General features: G+C 40.1%; 2 protein-coding genes across 7 annotated transcripts in view; both read right to left on the reverse strand.

The window, feature by feature from the left end:
• LOC114454829 (thrombospondin-type laminin G domain and EAR repeat-containing protein-like) overlaps positions 1-10532 on the reverse strand; it is a 24775-nt gene extending 14243 nt beyond the window's left edge. For 5 of the 6 annotated variants that reach the window (XR_003672636.1, XM_028435618.1, XM_028435617.1 and 2 more), the window contains exons 1-3: positions 9949-10532; positions 9701-9869; positions 1-6 (exon numbers count right to left, since the gene is read on the reverse strand). The exon at positions 1-6 is cut by the window's left edge and continues 59 nt beyond it. Coding sequence is in view for 5 of the 6 variants with exons in the window: in XM_028435618.1 (XP_028291419.1) it covers positions 1-6; positions 9701-9776 (82 nt within the window). In the remaining variant the exon portion in view is untranslated. The remainder of the gene's footprint in view (positions 7-9700; positions 9870-9948) is intronic. The other variant, XM_028435615.1, reaches the window with a different exon arrangement.
• Positions 10533-10618: 86 nt separating this feature from the next.
• Positions 10619-15679, reverse strand: ube2g2 (ubiquitin-conjugating enzyme E2G 2 (UBC7 homolog, yeast)). Its single transcript, XM_028435628.1, has 6 exons — positions 15506-15679; positions 15246-15281; positions 15095-15140; positions 14908-15026; positions 12697-12837; positions 10619-10957 (listed from the first exon to the last, which is right to left on the reverse strand). The coding sequence occupies exons 1-6, from the start codon at positions 15546-15548 to the stop codon at positions 10842-10844; spliced, it is 501 nt and encodes a 166-aa protein (XP_028291429.1). The 5' UTR covers positions 15549-15679; the 3' UTR covers positions 10619-10841.
• Positions 15680-19511: the final 3832 nt, after the last annotated feature.

The raw sequence follows: 19511 nt of genomic DNA on the forward strand, positions 1-19511 counted from the left end.
CCAGGTCTGAGGAAACAGGAGTAGTTGGAGCGAAGAACACACATCAACACGCCGAGGCTGCCTTCTGCAGCGCCACCATGTTTAGGAAGGGAGGGGAGAGGGGGATAAAAGGGCATGATCTAAACTGAGTTCCCATGGAGGGGGGTTTCGGGTGGAGAAAAGGAAAGGATTGTCAGCCGCTGGGGAAGGGGCACGAGCGTGCAGCCTCTTGTAGGCACTCCTCCCTCCTCTCCTGTAGCTTACGGGGAGGGAGGGTGGACGGAGGGCCAACGAAGGCGTTGAAATATAATCCCTTCGCTTCATTTCTGATACAGTGAGATGACGTGTGACGACACTGAGTAGATCTGGTTCAGAAACAATGTTCTCAGTGGGGGAGTGGGGGGGGGGCACTAACATCCTGGTGATAGATGAGACAGCATTGACGGCTTTGGGAGCCAATGATGATAAGACATTTGCATTCAATTCAGGCTAGCTCATTTTTAATAGCCTTTAGCAAGGGCGGTCTGGCGTACGGGGTCACCGGGGATTTCACCGGTGGGACGCTGAACGCTGGGCCGTTGGGTCGGGCCATGAGAAAGAGAGAAAAAAAGGGGAATAGACAATAAACATACCTGTCAAATATCCCATTTTGGCCGGGAAACGCCTGTATTTTACCTCTTTCCCGCCATCGTCCCGTATTAGTATTTTCCCGTAATTATCCCATATTTTAATATAATAATAATTAAAAGATAAGTAAATAAAAACATTCCTCTGAATTACTAAACTGAACGCCGTCACTAGCCTTTTAGTGTCGACAGCGGCAACAAACCCAGAACCAACAGAACAGAGATGATAATGAAAACGTTCTGGTGATAAAAACTAAGAACAGGTGTAAATATGTTGTAAAATATAACATATAGTTTATCTTCATAAAGACCATCAGGATGTGACACAGTTACACGTTCTGTTAGATTAATAACTGATATTTTAACGTCTACCACAGCAGAAGGAACCACGTAAGTCACCATGAAAAATCATCCAATCACAAGCTCCACAAATATACACTGTTTATAAAGTGTTAAATAATGTAAAGTCTGTAATAAATGTGTCTAATAAGTCATTAGTGAATACCAGAGAACCATATGAGATTATAATAAAATATATAATAAAATAAAATGTTAATGTCTAACTTAGACAAGCAATGTGAAATTAACAGTAAATATGTGTTGACTTGTATATAAACTCTAAGTATATTAAATAAACATATGTGCAGACCTTCCCTATAACAAGCCACACTACAGAACTCACTCACACGTGCTGTCTCTTACAGGAGAAAAATCACACACATTTTATTGTAACAATGACATGTTTGCGTTAAAATCACTACATGTGGAGACTTCCGGCGGCGCCATGTTCATGTAGGTCGCAAAGTTTGATCTCTGTTGACTAAACAATCAACCAAACAACATTTAAACATAAACATGCCTCCGACAGGCTGAAACAACTGATGCTAGCAAGCATGCTAGGCTGGAAGTAGCTAGCACTAGCAAAGGTGCTGATGCTACAGAGAAAAACATGACTGAAATGCTACAAGCTATCGTCAAACCAAAACATACGGGATGACATTCTACAGATGATGATGATGGATGTCAAAGAATTTAAATGCCAAACCAAAGAATCATTCACAAGACTTGAAACGTCAGTCTCTGGTTTAAGCGCACAAATGACGACACTGGAAAAGAGGGTTGTTGTCGCGGAGCAGCGTATAATGACGGAGGAGACCACCGCAGCCCTCGGGAAAGCCATCGGCTTCTTACTACAGCGTGAGGCAGAACTTATGGAACGTTGTGAGGACCTTCAGAAGGAAGAATTAAAGGCTGTACCAGGTCCCCGAAGGAACTGCGGTCAAACCAGCCGTGGTTCGTGTTTGCCTGGTCAAATCAGCCGCACGTTGTTTTCTTGTGCGCGTTTATACTGACACTTACGGTAATCACAATGAGACCACCCTGAAGAGCTGCCGGTAGAGAGAAAAAAAATATTTAAGAATATTTCACCCAACTTTGACGTAAAATAAAAAACTTTTTTTTCCATAAGTAGTCCATGATTCATATTTAATGAACTTAGTACTTCATAGACCTAAATAACACTGCTCTCCCTTTTTATATCCTTCCTATAATAAAGTGTTTCTTACCCTTCCTTATGGAGGGCTGGTGATGGTCACAATTATGCAATAAAATACATTCATTTATTTAATGACAATAACAAAACATCCATTGCTGTTAAAATGATTACACTTCTTGTAGTGTTGACCTTTGACATCATGTGCAGACAAAGATTAAAAAATAAAACTTAAAAAAAAGTTATTTGTCCAGAGGTTTATTCCATAAAGTAGGTTATGTTCAAACTCTGAGTATGTTCAGGCTCAAATGATGAAACTCTGAGTATCTCATTCATAAACATGAGGTATGTTTATCTCTGAGTATGTTACCATGGTAACATTGTCCATGAACTAAACCTGGTCACTGACAGGTTTTATCAAAGAAACCCTGGGTTTCTACCTGGCTCCGCCCACCTGAACACTTTAATAAACCTTAACACTTTTCTCTGAAACACATTAGTAACATCACACACCACAGACGTGTTCACATCATTACTAATGTTGTGTTGATTTATGTTTATTTATTTTTTTATCAAACTGTAGTTTTCTTTCTAACATTGTAGATGTAGATCATTAAGTGAAACACACTGAGAGGTTGATCTACATTAAAACATCTACTGACGTCTGTAGTAAAGTTCACTGAATATAAACCTGTAGATAATATAAAGGAGGAGATGATCATTTAAATTAATACACTTTTAAGGCTGGATTATTGTTTTATATTATTATACAGTTAAATCTGTAGATCACGTCTATGAAGTTATGTCACAGTGAATTGTGATGCTGCTCTTGAAAACGATGGGTCGTGGGTTCACGTCCTGCTTCAGTGTTTTTTTATGACATTTTTTATGACGTAGAGATGAATCTGGTGATAATATTACATTAAAATCAATATAAATGATTAGATATGAAGCATCAGTCACTGTGTTTATATCCAGTGTAACAGGAGGACTCTCTATGCAGACATCCTATGATGCTGACACGTCTCCTCAGACACATTTTATTATTATTATTCACCACTTGTCACGTCACTGAAGAGATAAAGTGATGAAGTGATCATAAAGTGTTATTAATTACAGGTGATTTAATCACTATAATCACTGAAGACTGAACACACCTTTAGAACAGGATCATATTCATCAAACACTGACTTATTTCACCATCAGGGTGAATAAATCACTCTATTCCAGGTGGTTACCATGGTAGTTTGAGTATTCTTTGATCCATTGATGATGGCTTTTTATCACACGTGCACATCAGTAACCCAAGGTTTACATACTCAGGGTTTATTAACACACTTCATACCAGCTGTAATGAATCAGATACACAGAGTTTACCATGGAGGGTATGTTGACCTAGAGTTTATGGATAGACTCAGAGTTTGTTAAACCTCCTTTATGGAACACACCTCTGATCACTAATATTCACATCAGAAACATCATTTAAGAAATCCATTACAACCAAACTACTATTACCATGACAATTCCTCCATAATCATGGTCAGCATCATTTTTAATAAAAACTACACCTGGACACTCATCTATAGCAATAAAATACATTTTACACTTACCTCATACCGTTATCCAAAAATAAAAGCAATAACAAAACAACAGCAGCAATAAAAACAACAATAATAAAAATTAAAATACCCTTTACTTAATTTTATTCATTTAATAATTATTTAATTACTAATTAATCATAGACCTGCATTCAAGCTAATGTGACTTAGAGATTGTAACTCATGCACAAGTTAAAAAACAAACAAACATCCATGTCACCCAGGGCACCGCCCCTTACCCTATCTTAGATGTGCCACATGGGTTTTCCTGCATTTTGTCATTTCCATGAATCCTCTTCACCATTACTTTCGTTTGGTTGTTGTTTTTCTTTCAATGTCTATGAAGTACTAATTTCAGAAAAATATGAATAATAGACTACTTATGGAAAGTTATCTTTTTATTTTTCATTTGGGTGAAATATCCTTAAATTTGATCTGGACAGGATTTTGACAGAGGATTACTCAGAAAGTACACAGTAAAAGTAGTCAATATTATTCATGCAAGTAGTCTATGAAGAACTATGTTCATCAAAATATGAATCATAGACTATTTATGGAAAAAATGTTTTTTATTATTTTACATCAAAGTTGGGTGAAATATTCTCAATTTTCTCTCTCACATCATCCTTTACTTTGAAATCCGGACGCATACCTTCGTGATATCTTCAGTTTATTACTGAAGATAATAATTATTGTTGTATGGTAATGTTCATGGGTGTGATAGTGAGATTGCTGTCTGACCCACTGTCTACCGGCAGCTCTTCAGGGTGGTCTCATTGTGATTACCGTAAGTGTCAGTATAATTGCGCACAAGAAAACAACGTGCGGCTGATTTGATCAGGCAAACACGAACCACGGCTGGTTTGACCGCAGTCCGAAGGAAGCGAGAGGAAAGACATGGTGGCGTTTATTAAACAGGTGCTGGAGGAGTTTCCGCTAACTGAAGCCGACATCAGGATTGACCGGGCGCACAGAACGCTGATGCCCAAACCCAAAGAAAATGACCCTCGGCGATCCATTGTGGTTCTGACTAGACTACACGGTGAAGGAACAGATCCTCCAACAAACGTGGAAACAGTGAAGATTGGTGGGAGGCTGATCTACTTTGATAATGATTAAATGCATGTATCAGCTCAGCTGAGGATGACCCTGGGCTCAGAGGAAAGAACTTTCCAGAAGGTGATGGACGCGGTGCCGGTACTCCGGGAACTGAAGATCCAGGTCTGTGTTAAATAAATCAGCAAAATATTTTATTTTCATTATTATAATTTAAACTTTGTATTTTATTAATTTTGTAAATTTATTTATTATATTTTATTTTCTGTATTTTATTCTTTGCTAAATATTGTGCTGAGTTTAAAATGTAACTAAAGCATTATTAAGTGGTTGGAGCTGTAATGGATAATAAATGGTCTGCTACACATTATCCTGGAGGGATTCCACCATCATGGTCTCTACTGGAGATAGACCAGCTTTTTGTAAATTGTTCATTGTTTCTGTTTTGTTACACGTGACCTCCTTGACAGCGGATTGATGGTGTTTATGACACTTATAATCTGAGTATTATGACAATAAGGATTAAAAGCAGTACATGGATAGTTTAACTATGATTAGTTACAATATAAAGGGTCTGGGAAGTCCAATTAAAAGGAAGAAAATACTCAACCAACTTAAAGCTTTGCACTGTTCAATTGCGATGTTGCAAGAGACACATTTGTCTGAGCAAATATACAAATATACATCTCGTGAAAAATGGAGAAAAAGAAGGGTTGCGATCTTGATCGGTCAAGATTTTTCTTTAACTGCGAAAGGGTTCTGAAAGACAAACTCACTCCCCATGTACCTCAACTATACAAGGCTAGTTATGTAACAAATATTTGAAACATTTAGAAAAGAACTGGTAAGATGGGACGTGCTCTCGTTATCTCTTCTGGGTAAAGTGGAAGCTGTTAAAATGAACCTACTTCCCAGACTTTTGTTCCTGTTCCAGTCTCTCCCAGTCTGGGTCCCAACATCAGCTTTTACAATGACAGACTTATATCTAGGTTCATATGTCAAAATAAGAGACCAAGAGTGAGACTTAAAATCTTACTCTTGAAAAGAGGAGGGGTGGCCTTGGCCTTCCTAGTATGAAATACCACAACTAACAGTGGTGGTAGTCTGGGTTAACAATGACGTGGAGTCAGGATGGGTCAACATTGAGCAAAACTCACTGCCAGCTACACCACTGTCCACCCTAGTGTTTTTAAGTAAATAGTCCCACAAGAAACTGGAAATCAAAAATATTTGAATAAAAGACACTTTCAAAGTGTGGTCTAACCCTAACCCATTCCCATTGATACTCCTCAAACGTTTGCCTGATGGCAGCAGTTCAAAGAGTTTATGAAGGAGGAGGAGTCTAGACTATCCTCTGCAGGGCTTTTCTGTCTGACACACTGCAGCTGGAGTACCATGTAGAGATGGTCTTAACCACACCTCTGTAGAAGGTCCTGAGGATGCTGGTGGGGAGAGAGGCTCGTTTCAGTTTCCTCAGGAAGTACAGTCTCTGCTGGGAATGTTTGACGATCACTGAGGCGTTCTTCTTCCAGCTCAGGTCCTGTGAGATCTGCAATCCGAGGAACTTGATGTTCTCCACTCTCTTCACTGAGGGGGGCGTGCACAGGGTGTGACCTCCAGAAGTCGATGATCATCTCCTTTTTTTTGTCCACGTTGAGCAGCAGGTTGTTCTCTACACCAGCCCTCTAGATGTTTCACTTCCTCCCTGTACATTGATTCATCATTTCGACAGATGAGTCCCACCACTGTGGTCATCAGCCAACTTGAAGCTCTGGATCCCATCATGTGGCTGTGCAGTCGTGTGTCAGCAGGGTAAACCACAGTGAACGGAACACACAGCCATCAGTGCTCAGCGTGAGGGATTTGGAAGTCTCCTTTCTGACCCGGACAGACTGGGGTCTCTCGGTCAGGAAGTCCAGAACTCAGAGACGTGGCGGTGTTCAGGCCGAGCAGGAGGAGTTCCTCCATTAGTCTCTGAACAATGATGGTGTTAAAGGCAGAGTCAATGTACAGGATTCTGGTGTAGGTGTATTTACTGTCCAGGTGGGTGATGACTGAGTGCAGGGTGGTGGATTAGTTGGGACGGTAGGCAAATTGAAGGGGGTCCAGTGATGCAGGGATGCTGTCTGTGATGTGACGTTTAACGAGCCATTCAAAACACTTCATCACAATAGGTGTCAGTGAGACGGTCATCATTCAGACAGGTTATGACTTGTTTCTTTACCACTGGAACAATGGGGGATGTTTTGAAGAATTTGGGGATAATGGCCTGACTGAGGGAGTTGGTAAAAATGTCAGTCAGTACATTTGCCAGCTTACCAGCGCAGTCCCTGAGCACACGTCCCAGGATGTTGTCTAGACCTGCAGCTTTCCGTGGGTTGACCCTGGTTAGGGTCCGTCTTGTGTCTGCTACACTGATGGTGAGAGCTCGCCCAACAGATGAAGGAAAAGGGCCGGCCCTCTCTCTGATAGTTGGGTTTGCTGCTTCAAACCATGTAAAGAAGTTGTTAAGCCTGTCTGGAAGAGAAGCATCGTTGACCACCTGCCTGGTCTTGTAGTCCATCAGCATCTGATGTTTCCTGTGTCACAGAGCTGTTCTTGGATTTTCTCTGCGTAGGTTTAATAAACAGTGTGTTTCGCTGCCTTGATCCCTTTTGAGAGCACAGATCTGGCTGAGCGGAGAGCAGTCCTGTTTCCCGCCCTGAAGGCTGCATCTCAAGCCTTCAGCAGTGAACGCACAGCAGTGGTCATCCAGGGTTTTTGGTTGCCACATGCAGTGAAGGTCTTCATTGTGCACTTTCCGATACAGCCAGTTACTGCCTCAGAGTACTCTTCATTATCTATCTGATCAGCCTGGGAGGCTGCTGTCTTGAAAAGCACCCAGTGTAGATAAAACAGTCTTGTGGAGCTGAGGATGAACCCTCCGGCCAGATTCTGACTTGTTTTTTTACTAGGCCTGCTGTGCTTAATCCTTTATCTGCCCTTGTGAATCTAATAAGAGCCTCTCTCTACATCTCTATCCAAAAACCGAAATTATGGAATTGATCAGTTGGTCTCTCAATGCCATCAACCACATTTTTTCGACAAAAAGAACGGGCAGAGGTGAGCCCGCTGGTCCGGGCAGAATGTTTGCTGCTGGATATGCGCTTGACTCCTGGCGGAGGGTCGTGTGTCTTTCCATTCTTTCCATTGAGGACGTGGAAGACGTCTCCATGATTAGAATTATGGTAGCAGGCATGCTGCTGATAGGAGCTGGCAGCTTTCTGACCTATCGCAAAGTCCATACTATGTCAAACAGCTGCTAGTCATTTCTGAAGGATGGGGCAGGGCTCTCAACACTCAGACTCATGTGATGAACGAACTCAAAAGAACGTTTACATGGAATAGGAAGCAACTTGGAGAAATGAAATGCTCGGCTGCAAGGCCACCTTAATTAATTTACTGTTGGAGACCTGGACTAATGCTACTGAAATTGTGCTAGCCTGAAATAAAAAACAAATCGCTTATCATTATTGGCTTCCCAAGCCAGCAGTTCAAGACTGTCTCATCTATACAATAAGGATGCTTGTGTAGATATGACGCTCCGCCCCCTACTCCTCCTCCTCATTGCCACCTGGAATTTTGTTTCTGAACTGATTTACTCAAGGTCGTCACACGTCACGCTGGCAATCCTTTCCTTTCTCCACCCTGATCCCCAAACCCCCACCTTCCCCAAACCCCTGAGTCATCTCCACAATAAACCTCCTCCTGTTTTATCAGTTCATTTAAACTGTTTGACACATGCTAACAAACCATTAACAGATCAACATGGAGGAAATAAAACTCATTCATTACTTTATAAAGACTATCACGTTATCCAGACCCTACTTATCTCAGCACTGCTCACATACACACCATCTACTGATGTCCACCCCATCCTCATCTTCATTCCACTCACACATGGTCCAGCACCAGGTGTTTCCATCACGTCTTCTGTTTCAGGTTCTTGATGCTGGAGCTAACAATGCTTACAGTTCCTGATCTGTGGTTCTGTGATGTTCTCTCTATCCTGTTCTGTTACTATCCCAACCAGTGGAGCAGATGTTCTCAACCTCTGGTTCTGCTGGAGATTTATTCCCACTGTACCTGATGCTGTTCATGTGGATGTGTTGGGTTTTTGTTTTCTTTCTTACAAATTTCATAATTTGATAACGCTTTGAGATGACTTTTGTTGTAATTTGCACTATATGAATAGAGCTCTATTTAATTGTCATAATTTCAGTAAAATTTAAGGATTTTGTGAGTTTTTTTTCCCAACAGTCTAAGGTTAAAAATAAGTGCAGTCATGTTTTCTCTGTCATTTATATTTCCTCCTGAGGACCGAACTGGATGCTCCAAAGGGCCGGATTTGGCCCCCAGGCCTTGAGTTTGACACCAGATCTAACTCTTTGGTCTCTATTTGTGGCTCCTCCTACCTGTACATGGTCTCTATCTGTGGCTCCTCCTACCTGTACATGGTCTCTATCTGCGGCTCCTCCTACCTGTACATGGTATCCATCTGTGGCTCCTCCTACCTGTACATGGTCTCTATCTGTGGCTCCTCCTACCTGTACATGGTCTCTATCTGTGGCTCCTCCTACCTGTACATGGTCTCTATCTGTGGCTCCTCCTACCTGTACATGGTATCCATCTGCGGCTCCTCCTACCTGTACATGGTCTCTATCTGTGGCTCCTCCTACCTGTACATGGTCTCTATCTGTGGCTCCTCCTACCTGTACATGGTCTCTATCTGTGGCTCCTCCTACCTGTACATGGTCTCTATCTGTGGCTCCTCCTAACTGTACATGGTCTCTATCTGTGGCTCCTCCTACCTGTACATGGTCTCTATCTGTGGCTCCTCCTACCTGTACATGGTCTCTATCTGTGGCTCCTCCTACCTGTACATGGTATCCAGCTGTGGCTCCTCCTACCTGTACATGGTATCCAGCTGTGGCTCCACACCTGGTTCATCATCCAGACCAGCAGCACAGAGCACAACACCAACATTGTTCTCCTGACGGATCAGAACATCAGAACCAGCAGCAGGTGAAGGTTCTCTGGTTGTTCCTGGTCATTGTTGTCCTGGTTCTGCTGAAGGTTCTAAATCAGAGGAACCAGACCCTGCTACTTCCTCAGTCTGAGGCCAAACATCAGTCTACTCTCCAGTTGAGTGACTCACCCTCGCTCGCCCACATTTACATAGTAAAGCATGGGAGGGACTGCAGAGAGAAAGAGGGCTGCAGCCACGCCCATCATCACCTGCAGCAGCCTGACCCTTCAAAATAAAGGCCTCTCACTGTATCTGATGATGATAGAAGTCATGTTCTCCTCCTGAGGGGGCGGGGCTACAAGCTGAGATCAAAGGAACGTGTGATTAAAGTGTTCAAACATCTCCAAACCTTTGATGTTTCACACTCACACTCTGAAAGGGAAAGGTGTCAGGTTACAGTCACAGGAAGAAACATCAGAGAACCTAAACACACACACACTCTACGTTCATAGATAAAACACTCAGCTGTTCTGTGTGATAATGATCTATGATCAGCATCTATTGTATTATATTACATCATCTACCAGCAGTAATCTGATACACCTGGAATTATGATCCTGTGTTAGGGTATCTGGTACCGTCCTACAGGTAATGGATTACAATTCCTCACATTACCAAAATGTAGTTGTTTTTATGGGTACTTGTATATTTCTAAATCAGTAATTTTACTTGTACTTAAGTTAAGTAATTAATTACATTCCTACCCACAACCTTTACTGAGTAAATTATGATTATTAGTTTTAAAATGATCAACAGATGTTGTGAAACTAGAAAAAATAAAAAGACAAACCTGCTCCTCAACACACTGCGTACAAAGTTTAATCAAAGAAGTGAAACGTTCCAACCCAAACACAGGCTGACCAGAGTTAGTGTGGATCTGATGATGACTCAGCAGTATTCTCCCTGCTCTGATGATGAGCTACAGGTCCTGGTGCTGCCTTCAATGACGGTCTGTAAATCACAGTGACAGCAGCTAAAGTGCACGTAGGTCAGTGATAGTCCATCTGTGGGTGATGACATCATCACTGCAGGCCCAGAGACTTGCGTACAATCTTCTGGGCCAGTCTGCAGAACTGCTGACGGTCCTCTCTCCACATCTTAGAGGCATCAACGTTAGCGCCGCTCTCATCGTTGGGCTCTAAGGAGTCACATGACACACATTAGTAGCTCAGCAACACGCTAGGAACACGCCATCTACATGTCCTCAGCACATCCACTGTGTCATCATCTGATTGAGTTCCTAATGTTTCATGTTACCATGTTCTTAGCATGTCTCTAACGTGTTTCTAATGTGTCATGTTAGCATGTTTTTAGTGTGTCACTAACATGCTCCTAATGTTTCATGTTACCATGTTCTTAGCATGTCTCTAACGTGTTTCTAATGTGTCATGTTAGCATGTTTTTAGTGTGTCGCTAACGTGTTCCTAATGTTTCATGTTAGCATGTTTTTAGTGTGTTGCTAAAATGCTCCTAATGTTTCATGTTAGCATGTTTTTAGTGTGTCGCTAACATGTTCCTAATGTTTCATGTTCTTAGCATGTCACGAAGATGCTCCTAATGTTTCATGTTAGCATGTTTTTAGTGTGTCGCTAACATGTTCCTAATGTTTCATGTTCTTAGCATGTCACGAAGATGTTCCTAATGTTTCATGTTAGCATGTTTTTAGTGTGTCGCTAACGTGTTCCTTATGTTTCATGTTAGCATGTTCTTAGCATGTCGCTAACATGCTCCTAATGTTTCATGTTAGCATGTTCTTAGCGTGTCGCTAACGTGTTTCTAATGTGTCATGTTTGCATGTTCTTAGCGTATCGCTAAGATGCTCCTAATGTTTCATGTTAGCATGTTTTTAGTGTGTCGCTAACGTGTTCCTAATGTTTCATGTTAGCATGTTCTTAGCATGTCAATAACATGCTCCTAATGTTTCATGTTAGCATGTTTTTAGTGTCGCTAACGTGTTCCTAATGTTTCATGTGAGCATGTTTTTAGTGTGTCACTAACATGCTCCTAATGTTTCATGTTAGCATGTTTTTAGTGTGTCGCTAACGTGTTCCTAATGTTTCATGTTAGCATGTTCTTAGCATGTCACTAACATGCTCCTAATGTTTCATGTTAGCATGTTTTTAGTGTCGCTAACGTGTTCCTAATGTTTCATGTTAGCATGTTTTAGTGTGTCGCTAAAGTGTTCCTAATGTTTCATGTTAGCATGTTTTTAGTGTGTTGCTAAAATGCTCCTAATGTTTCATGTTAGCATGTTTTTAGTGTGTCGCTAACATGTTCCTAATGTTTCATGTTCTTAGCGTGTCACTAAGATGCTCCTAATGTTTCATGTTAGCATGTTTTCAGTGTGTCGCTAACGTGTTCCTTATGTTTCATGTTAGCATGTTCTTAGCATGTCGCTAACATGCTCCTAATGTTTCATGTTAGCATGTTCTTAGCGTGTCGCTAACGTGTTTCTAATGTGTCGTGTTTGCATGTTCTTAGCGTATCGCTAAGATGCTCCTAATGTTTCATGTTAGCATGTTTTTAGTGTGTCGCTAACGTGTTCCTAATGTTTCATGTTAGCATGTTCTTAGCGTGTCACTAAGATGTTCCTAATGTTTCATGTAAGCATGTTTTTAGCGTGTCGCTAAGATGCTCCTAATGTTTCACCTTATCATATTTTAGTGTGTCGCTAACGTGTTTCTAATGTGTCATGTTAGCATGTTCTAAGCATGATTCTAACATGTACCCAATGTTAGCATGTTTTTAGCTTGTCGCTAACTTGTTTTAATGTTTCATGTTAGCATGTTCTTAGCGTGTCACTAATGTGTTCCTAATGTGAGCATGCTCTTAGGTGTTAGCGTACTGTAGACATGTTGATGTGTTGTTAGGTGGTACCTGCTAGCATGCTAACTACAGACAGGAGGATCTTCTCTACACTCTGCACAGGGCTCCATCGCTCAGCGCTGCTCTCGTAGCCCATGGGGTCGTCTCCTGGGGCGTGAAGGATGGAGATACACACCCTACCATCAGGGTAGACTGGGGGAGAGGAGTCAGTTAGTGATGATGTCATCAACGTGTGTCAGCGTCTGTCCTTCTTTTGGTTCTAACACCAGGCTCTCTCTAAGGGTGTATTTATACTGCCAGCTCAGGCCATTCCAAGCTCATAGCAGGATGACTTAAATGACTGTAACTCTGCTCATATTTGTTCTATTGGAGAAATTCCACCAGTTTATGAAAGATAAGAAGTTGCTCTTTATGGCCAGTGTCAGTGAATTGCAGTCATTTTACTCACACGTGACAGAAATATTAAAGATGCTGTTTTGTTTTGACAAAACCGACACGAGGAACATAGAGATTAAAAAAGACCAAACAGCAGTGGATTTAATTCAAAATGACTCATGGATGGAGAAAACTGAGCCTATAAAGGTAAGATCAATTTAATTTATGGATCAATAAATATTATTCTGCTTTTTGTGGAGCTAGTCTGTACATTATTGTAAGTGTAAATAAATGCTTTTAATGTGTGAGATGTTTTAGAACAGTATAGTGTTAATTTAAACTGTGTGTGTGTGTGTGTGTGTGTGTGTGTGTGTGTGTGCTGACTCATCACCTCCACAGAGAGAATATAGATGGGATGCACATATTTATTTATTAAATGATTATTACATGTTCTGTAAGTCTTGAGTTTTTTCTCCATAGTTTTATTTTCTAGATGTTTTTCATTGTTTCAGTTATTATATGATATGTTTTAACCACTTATAGTTATAATACATAATAAAGACGAGAGTCAGCACTAAGTTCAGATTGTTTTTAAGTCTTTGTATAAAATACTTTAACAGGACAACAGTGATGTGCAGTAATGTTGTCCCTATACAATAATAACAATAATAATAACTTCTGCACACGCCACCAGAGAAGCTTCCAGTGAATTTTATATAAATCTGTGATGTGACAAAAAAAGTTCACTGAAGTTAGTTATTTTGGGAAAAGTCATATTTATAATTAAAAGTCATATTTGATAGAAATCCACAACTAATAGATGTAAACTCAGATTGATAAAGTCATGAGTAAAGGTCATAATTATGAGATAAAGCTTTGAATAACAAGATAAAACTAGAATACTAATATATTTAGTTCATTGTTTCTGTCCACAGTAATAATCTTATATTTAGTTATTTAAAATGTGTTTATGGATCATTTAACTGATTAATCACACACACGCACACACACACACACACACAGGGCTGTGCAGGTATTTGGTGATGAAGGTGATGAAGGTGATGATGATGATGAAGGTGAGCCTCCTGTCCTCTAATCAGTACTGAGCGTGCTCAGACTGAGCCCTGTGATGACATCACAGCTCAGCCACTAATCACAGTTAATGACACAGTGTCAGGGTCACATGACCTGTCTGACCTATGACACAACTCCCTCTAAACTTTACACTAGCACAACACGCTAACACGCTAACACCTACTGCTCAACTACAGGAAGTACCACAGAAGTCCTACAGGAAGTCCTACATGTCTATGTCCATGGACAGCAGAGAGGAGTCGGAGTAGAGCAGAGCCTCCTCATACAGAAAATATCATCTAAAATAACAAATTCATCTAAACATTAGAGATGTTCATCATTAAACTGTCGTGAAATGTATTTTAGTTTCAGGTGATCAATATGTTGTAATATTGGGCCATCCTACATGATCAATCATTAATTGTATACATGGTTCCTTTCATGGCTGAGTTAGCCCTAATCACAGCTGGAATCACCTCCTAATCAAACTAATCATTTTTATTCCACTAGAGGGCGGAGCAATGATCAGCTGATTGATCCTCACCTTATCTTCATCCATTGTCTACAGATCAATAACTATCTGAATAGATCTACCTTCTTATCTGCATCGTATTGAAGGTAAACAGGAACCTAAGAATAAAATTAAATCTAGTTTAGAACGTCTACGTTGAGTGGATCTGTTTGTTTTCATCTATTTTATTATTTTATTCATGAGGATTATTATTATTATTATTAATATTATACTGTTTTTGTTCATAACGCCCAGCCCTAGTGTGTGTGTGTGTGTGTGTGTGTGTGTGTGTGTGTACTCACTGTTGGGGTGAAACATGTCACAGGTGAACCTCATCTTAGGGGGGCTCAGAGGGTAGTCAGAGGGGAAGCTGAGGACAGCAGGGAACACCCCCCCCTCAAAACAGGTGTCCTCAGGACCCCTGGACACACACACACACACAGATCAGAGGTTGACCACACCCGTTACCATGGTGACCATGTGTCATACATGATGAGAGCCTCCCACTCAAAGAAGTTCTCCTCATTGGCTGGTCCTGTACGCTCACAAACACACACACACACACACAGACAAAGCTGCTTTTAACGGAAGTCAGTGAATGCACCACTCTGTGAGCTGTGGAGGTTACAGGTGCTCTTACCTGCTACGATGCCTTCAGGTGGATTCAGTGTTAGCTCTGAAACACATTTAGGTCTGTGTGTCACTTTAAATCACGCTAACAGCAGATATATATAGTTATAAAACTGATCCATTAACCGTGACTTATCGATCAGTGAGTCTGTATTGATTAGTCTGTGGTGTGTTAAGGAGTGTGTAAAGAGGACTTTAGTTTATGCTAGTAGCCGTTAGCCTAGCCTCCATGCTAACACTACAGCTGTGTGACGTCACGGTGGCTCTTACGTTTATATTCAGCCATCAGCCTCTTCAGCGCTGTTCCCGCCATCAGAACGTCTCACACAAACAACAACAAACTAACAAACTAACCGCGGCTCCGCGGAAGGCTCCGAGCGGTCTGCTGCGCATGCGTACACAGCGCTAACAGCTTCGTCCTCTGGTGGTCAAACCATAGACATTATTACACGTAGACGCCGCATCGACTGCTGCCGCCCACGAGAGCTGTGCGTCTACAGGGCGGCCATCTTGGAAAGGTGCTACTGGCTCTACCGTGCTTTACATCTATAGAGGAATAATGTGCTACACTATTAAAGTTGTCATAAATCACTCAATTCTCAGGCAATTTTCACGGGATTTGTTTGTAACAAACGTCAGACATGATAGATAGATAGATAGATAGATAGATAGATAGATAGATAGAGAACAAAAGGAACCTAGAAAACATTCAGATGTGCTAAGGTTTTTTTTTTGACATTATTTAAGGCTATACATTGCATTTAACAATTATTATTCATGTATAATTGTACTACTACTGTATTATTGTTATTGCTATTCATATTCATATTATATTCTTATATTATTATATAATTATAATTGTTTATATTTGACATTATAGTTACTGGTATTCTCATTGTATTATTATTATTATTATTATTATTATTATTATTATTATTATTGTAGCCTAAGAACTGAAAATATATCCAAACACCTTGTGTCATAGCTACATGTGTGACGTTTTTAAAAAAAAAAAAAAGTTTGGAAATCGGTTCAAAATTCAACGAATAATTCTACTTAGAGATTGAGAAATACTTCTTTCTGTCGTAATGTCTATGCACCGCTGCTGTTGACGTGTCCCTCCACAGTGATGCGGTGTCTATGTAATAATGTCTATGGGTCAAACAGTAATATTAGTATGGTGCAGTAATAGTAGTGACCTGTAGGGGTCACAGTTTCACCTCCTCAATATTTATTCATTTATTACTAAACGAGACGCAGACATATAATAATAATAATAATAATAATAATAATAATAATAATAATAATAATAATAATTTGTTTTTTGTGTCTCTGTAAGTTGACATTAAATATAAATGAGTATAAAAACACAAACTAAGTCAATAATCTGTGATCATCACTAGCTAACTAGAGCAGAAGAACTGAGTCTCAAACATGTTACATTATTATTCCCACTCAGTGAACACGCAGTCATTAGAGCACGTGTTAAACTCAAGGCCTGGGGGCCAAATTTGGCCCTTTGGAGCATCTATTTTGGCCTGAAGGAGAAAAAACAGAAAAAAATGAATCATTGTGTAAATGATTGTATAAAGTTATATCACATGATTGCAGTCATTTTTAATGTTCAAAAAACAACACAAAATTCTTACAAAATCTTTGAATTTTCTTCAATTTATGACATTTTCCTCAATTAAATAGAAATTGGTCACAAATCAAGAAAATATAAAGTGTAGATCCTGTTGGACCGATATCTGTCACTTATTGATTGGATATTGTCGGTTTCTTTCATATTTACTATTTTATGTGTACGTAGAAGTATACACTAGTGCAGGGGTCACCAACCTTTTTGAAACCATGAGCTACTTCTTGGGTACTGATTAATGTGAAGGGCTACCAGTTTGATACACACTTAAATAATAATTAGGGAGGGGGGGGGGGGGGTAGTTTGCTTTTTAAAGAGAAAATGAAATAATTCAATTTCACAGTGTTCTTTTATTTGAAAAACACATATAAAGTAAAGAACAAATTCCACAGTACCCGTGCAAATGGTAAATGGTGGTAGTAGTAGAATTAATAAAATAAATGACATAAAATTAAACAAAAAAGGCATACATTGCATAAATTATCCATCAATCTATGCAATGTATGCTTGAAATAAAAATAATCAACAAAAGGAAAATTAAACATAGCCTATACAACAACGGCTATAACCATAACAGAAACACTTCCCTACACATGGTTGGATTTGATTTTCTCCAGATTTCCTCACTGACATTGTCCGGGCGGACCATAATAACGATTACACCTCTTCTTATGTGGTGTAATCGTTATTATTATTACAACAATATTATTATTACAATAATATAATTACACCACATAAGAAGAGGAAGAAGAGTCTTCTTCCTCTTCTTATGCGGTGTAATCGTTATTATTGTCCGGCTGGAAACGACGCTCAGTGAAGGATGGTCCGCCCGGACAATGTCGGGCAGAAATCAGGAGAAAATCGGGAGGGTTGGCAAGTATGTATTAAACACAAAAAACACTTTACATTTTAAGTGTTTATATATATGTATTGTCATTTCTAAGTTACATGTAAGTGTGATTTAAACAAGAATAGCTAAATAAATAAATCTATATATATAAAAGCTCACTGGTAAGTGCTGTTTTTAGAACAGGCCAGCGGGCGACTCATCTGGTCCTTACGGGCGACCTGGGGAAGCTCCACCAATCAGCTTTGATCAATAGTTCATTGATTGTACATGTGTCATATTCCTTTAGAACAGATTCATATTCTCCTATAAACAACAGAGAACTTCTAGCTACATCTGGATGAAATAAATCGTTCTCTTCCGGGTGGTTGCCATGGTAGCTCGTGTTATCTTTGCTCCATTGATGATGACTTTTTATCGTGCATGTGCAAGGTTTCCATACTCAGTGTTGATTGATCCACTTCATACCAGCTGTAATGGAATCAGATACCCAGAGTTTGTTAACTCACAGTTTATGGATAAACTCAGAGTTTGTTGAACCTCCTTTCTGGAATACACCCCGGACCCAATGATAACCTGCGCTAACAATCAGCTGTGGAAGCTACGTTAACGATGAAAGATATGCTAACAATTTATTGTGAAAGCTACGTTAACAATGCAAGCTATGCTAACAATGCAAGCTATGCTAACAATGAAAACTAAGCTAACAATTAGCTATAGAAGTTACGCTAATGATTAGCTGTGGAAGCTACGCTAAAGATTAGCTGTGGAAGCTACGCTAAGGATTAGCTGTGGAAGCTACGCTAACCATTGGCTGTGGAGGAGCAGGAGAATTCAAACAGGCAGGACGGGATGTCTCCAGGAACGTATGTCAGGTGTCATAGGCTCCACCCCCAAACACAAACACCTCTCCACAGCTCACACCAGTCAGCAGTGTATGTGTGTGTGTTAACAATCAGCTGTGGACGCAATGCTAACAACGCAAGCTATGCTAACAATGAGCTGTGGAAGCTGCGCTAACAATGCAAGCTATGCCAACAATCTATTGTGAACACTACGTAAACAATGCTAGCTATGCAAACAATGAGCTGTGAATTTATTGTGAAAGCTATGCTAACAATACAAGCTATGCTAACAATCAACTGTGGAAGCAATGCAAACAATACAAGCTATGCGAACAATCAGCTGTGAAAGCTATGCTAACAATCAGCTGTGAAAGCTATGCTAACAATGCCAGCTATGCTAACAATGAGCAGTGGAAGCTACGCTAACAATGCAAGCTATGCTAAAAATCTATTGTGAAAGCTACGCTAACAATGCAAGCTATGCTAACAATCTATTGTGAAAGCTATGCTAACAATGAGCTGTGGGAGCTATACTAACAATGAAAGCTATGCTAACAATTAGCTGTAGAAGATATGCTAAAAATTCAAGGTACGCTAACAATCACCTGTGGAAGCTATGTTTACAATGCAAGCTATGCTAACAATCAGCTGTGAAAGCTATGCTAACAATGCAAACTATGCTAACAATCAATTATGAAAGCTACGCTAACAATGCAAGCTATGCTAACAATCTATTGTGAAAGCTATGCTAACAATGAGCTGTGGGAGCTACACTAACAATGCAAGAAATGCTAACAATGAGCTGTAGAAGATATGCTAACGATTCAAGCAATGCTGACAATCACCTGTGGAAACTATGTTAACAATGCAAGCTATGCTAACAATCAGCTGTAGAAGCTATGCGAACATTGCAAGCTATGTTAACAATCAGCTGTGAAAACT

The sequence above is a fragment of the Gouania willdenowi genome, chromosome 21, assembly GCF_900634775.1.
Source record: "Gouania willdenowi chromosome 21, fGouWil2.1, whole genome shotgun sequence".
Classification (NCBI taxonomy): Eukaryota; Metazoa; Chordata; class Actinopteri; order Blenniiformes; family Gobiesocidae; genus Gouania; species Gouania willdenowi.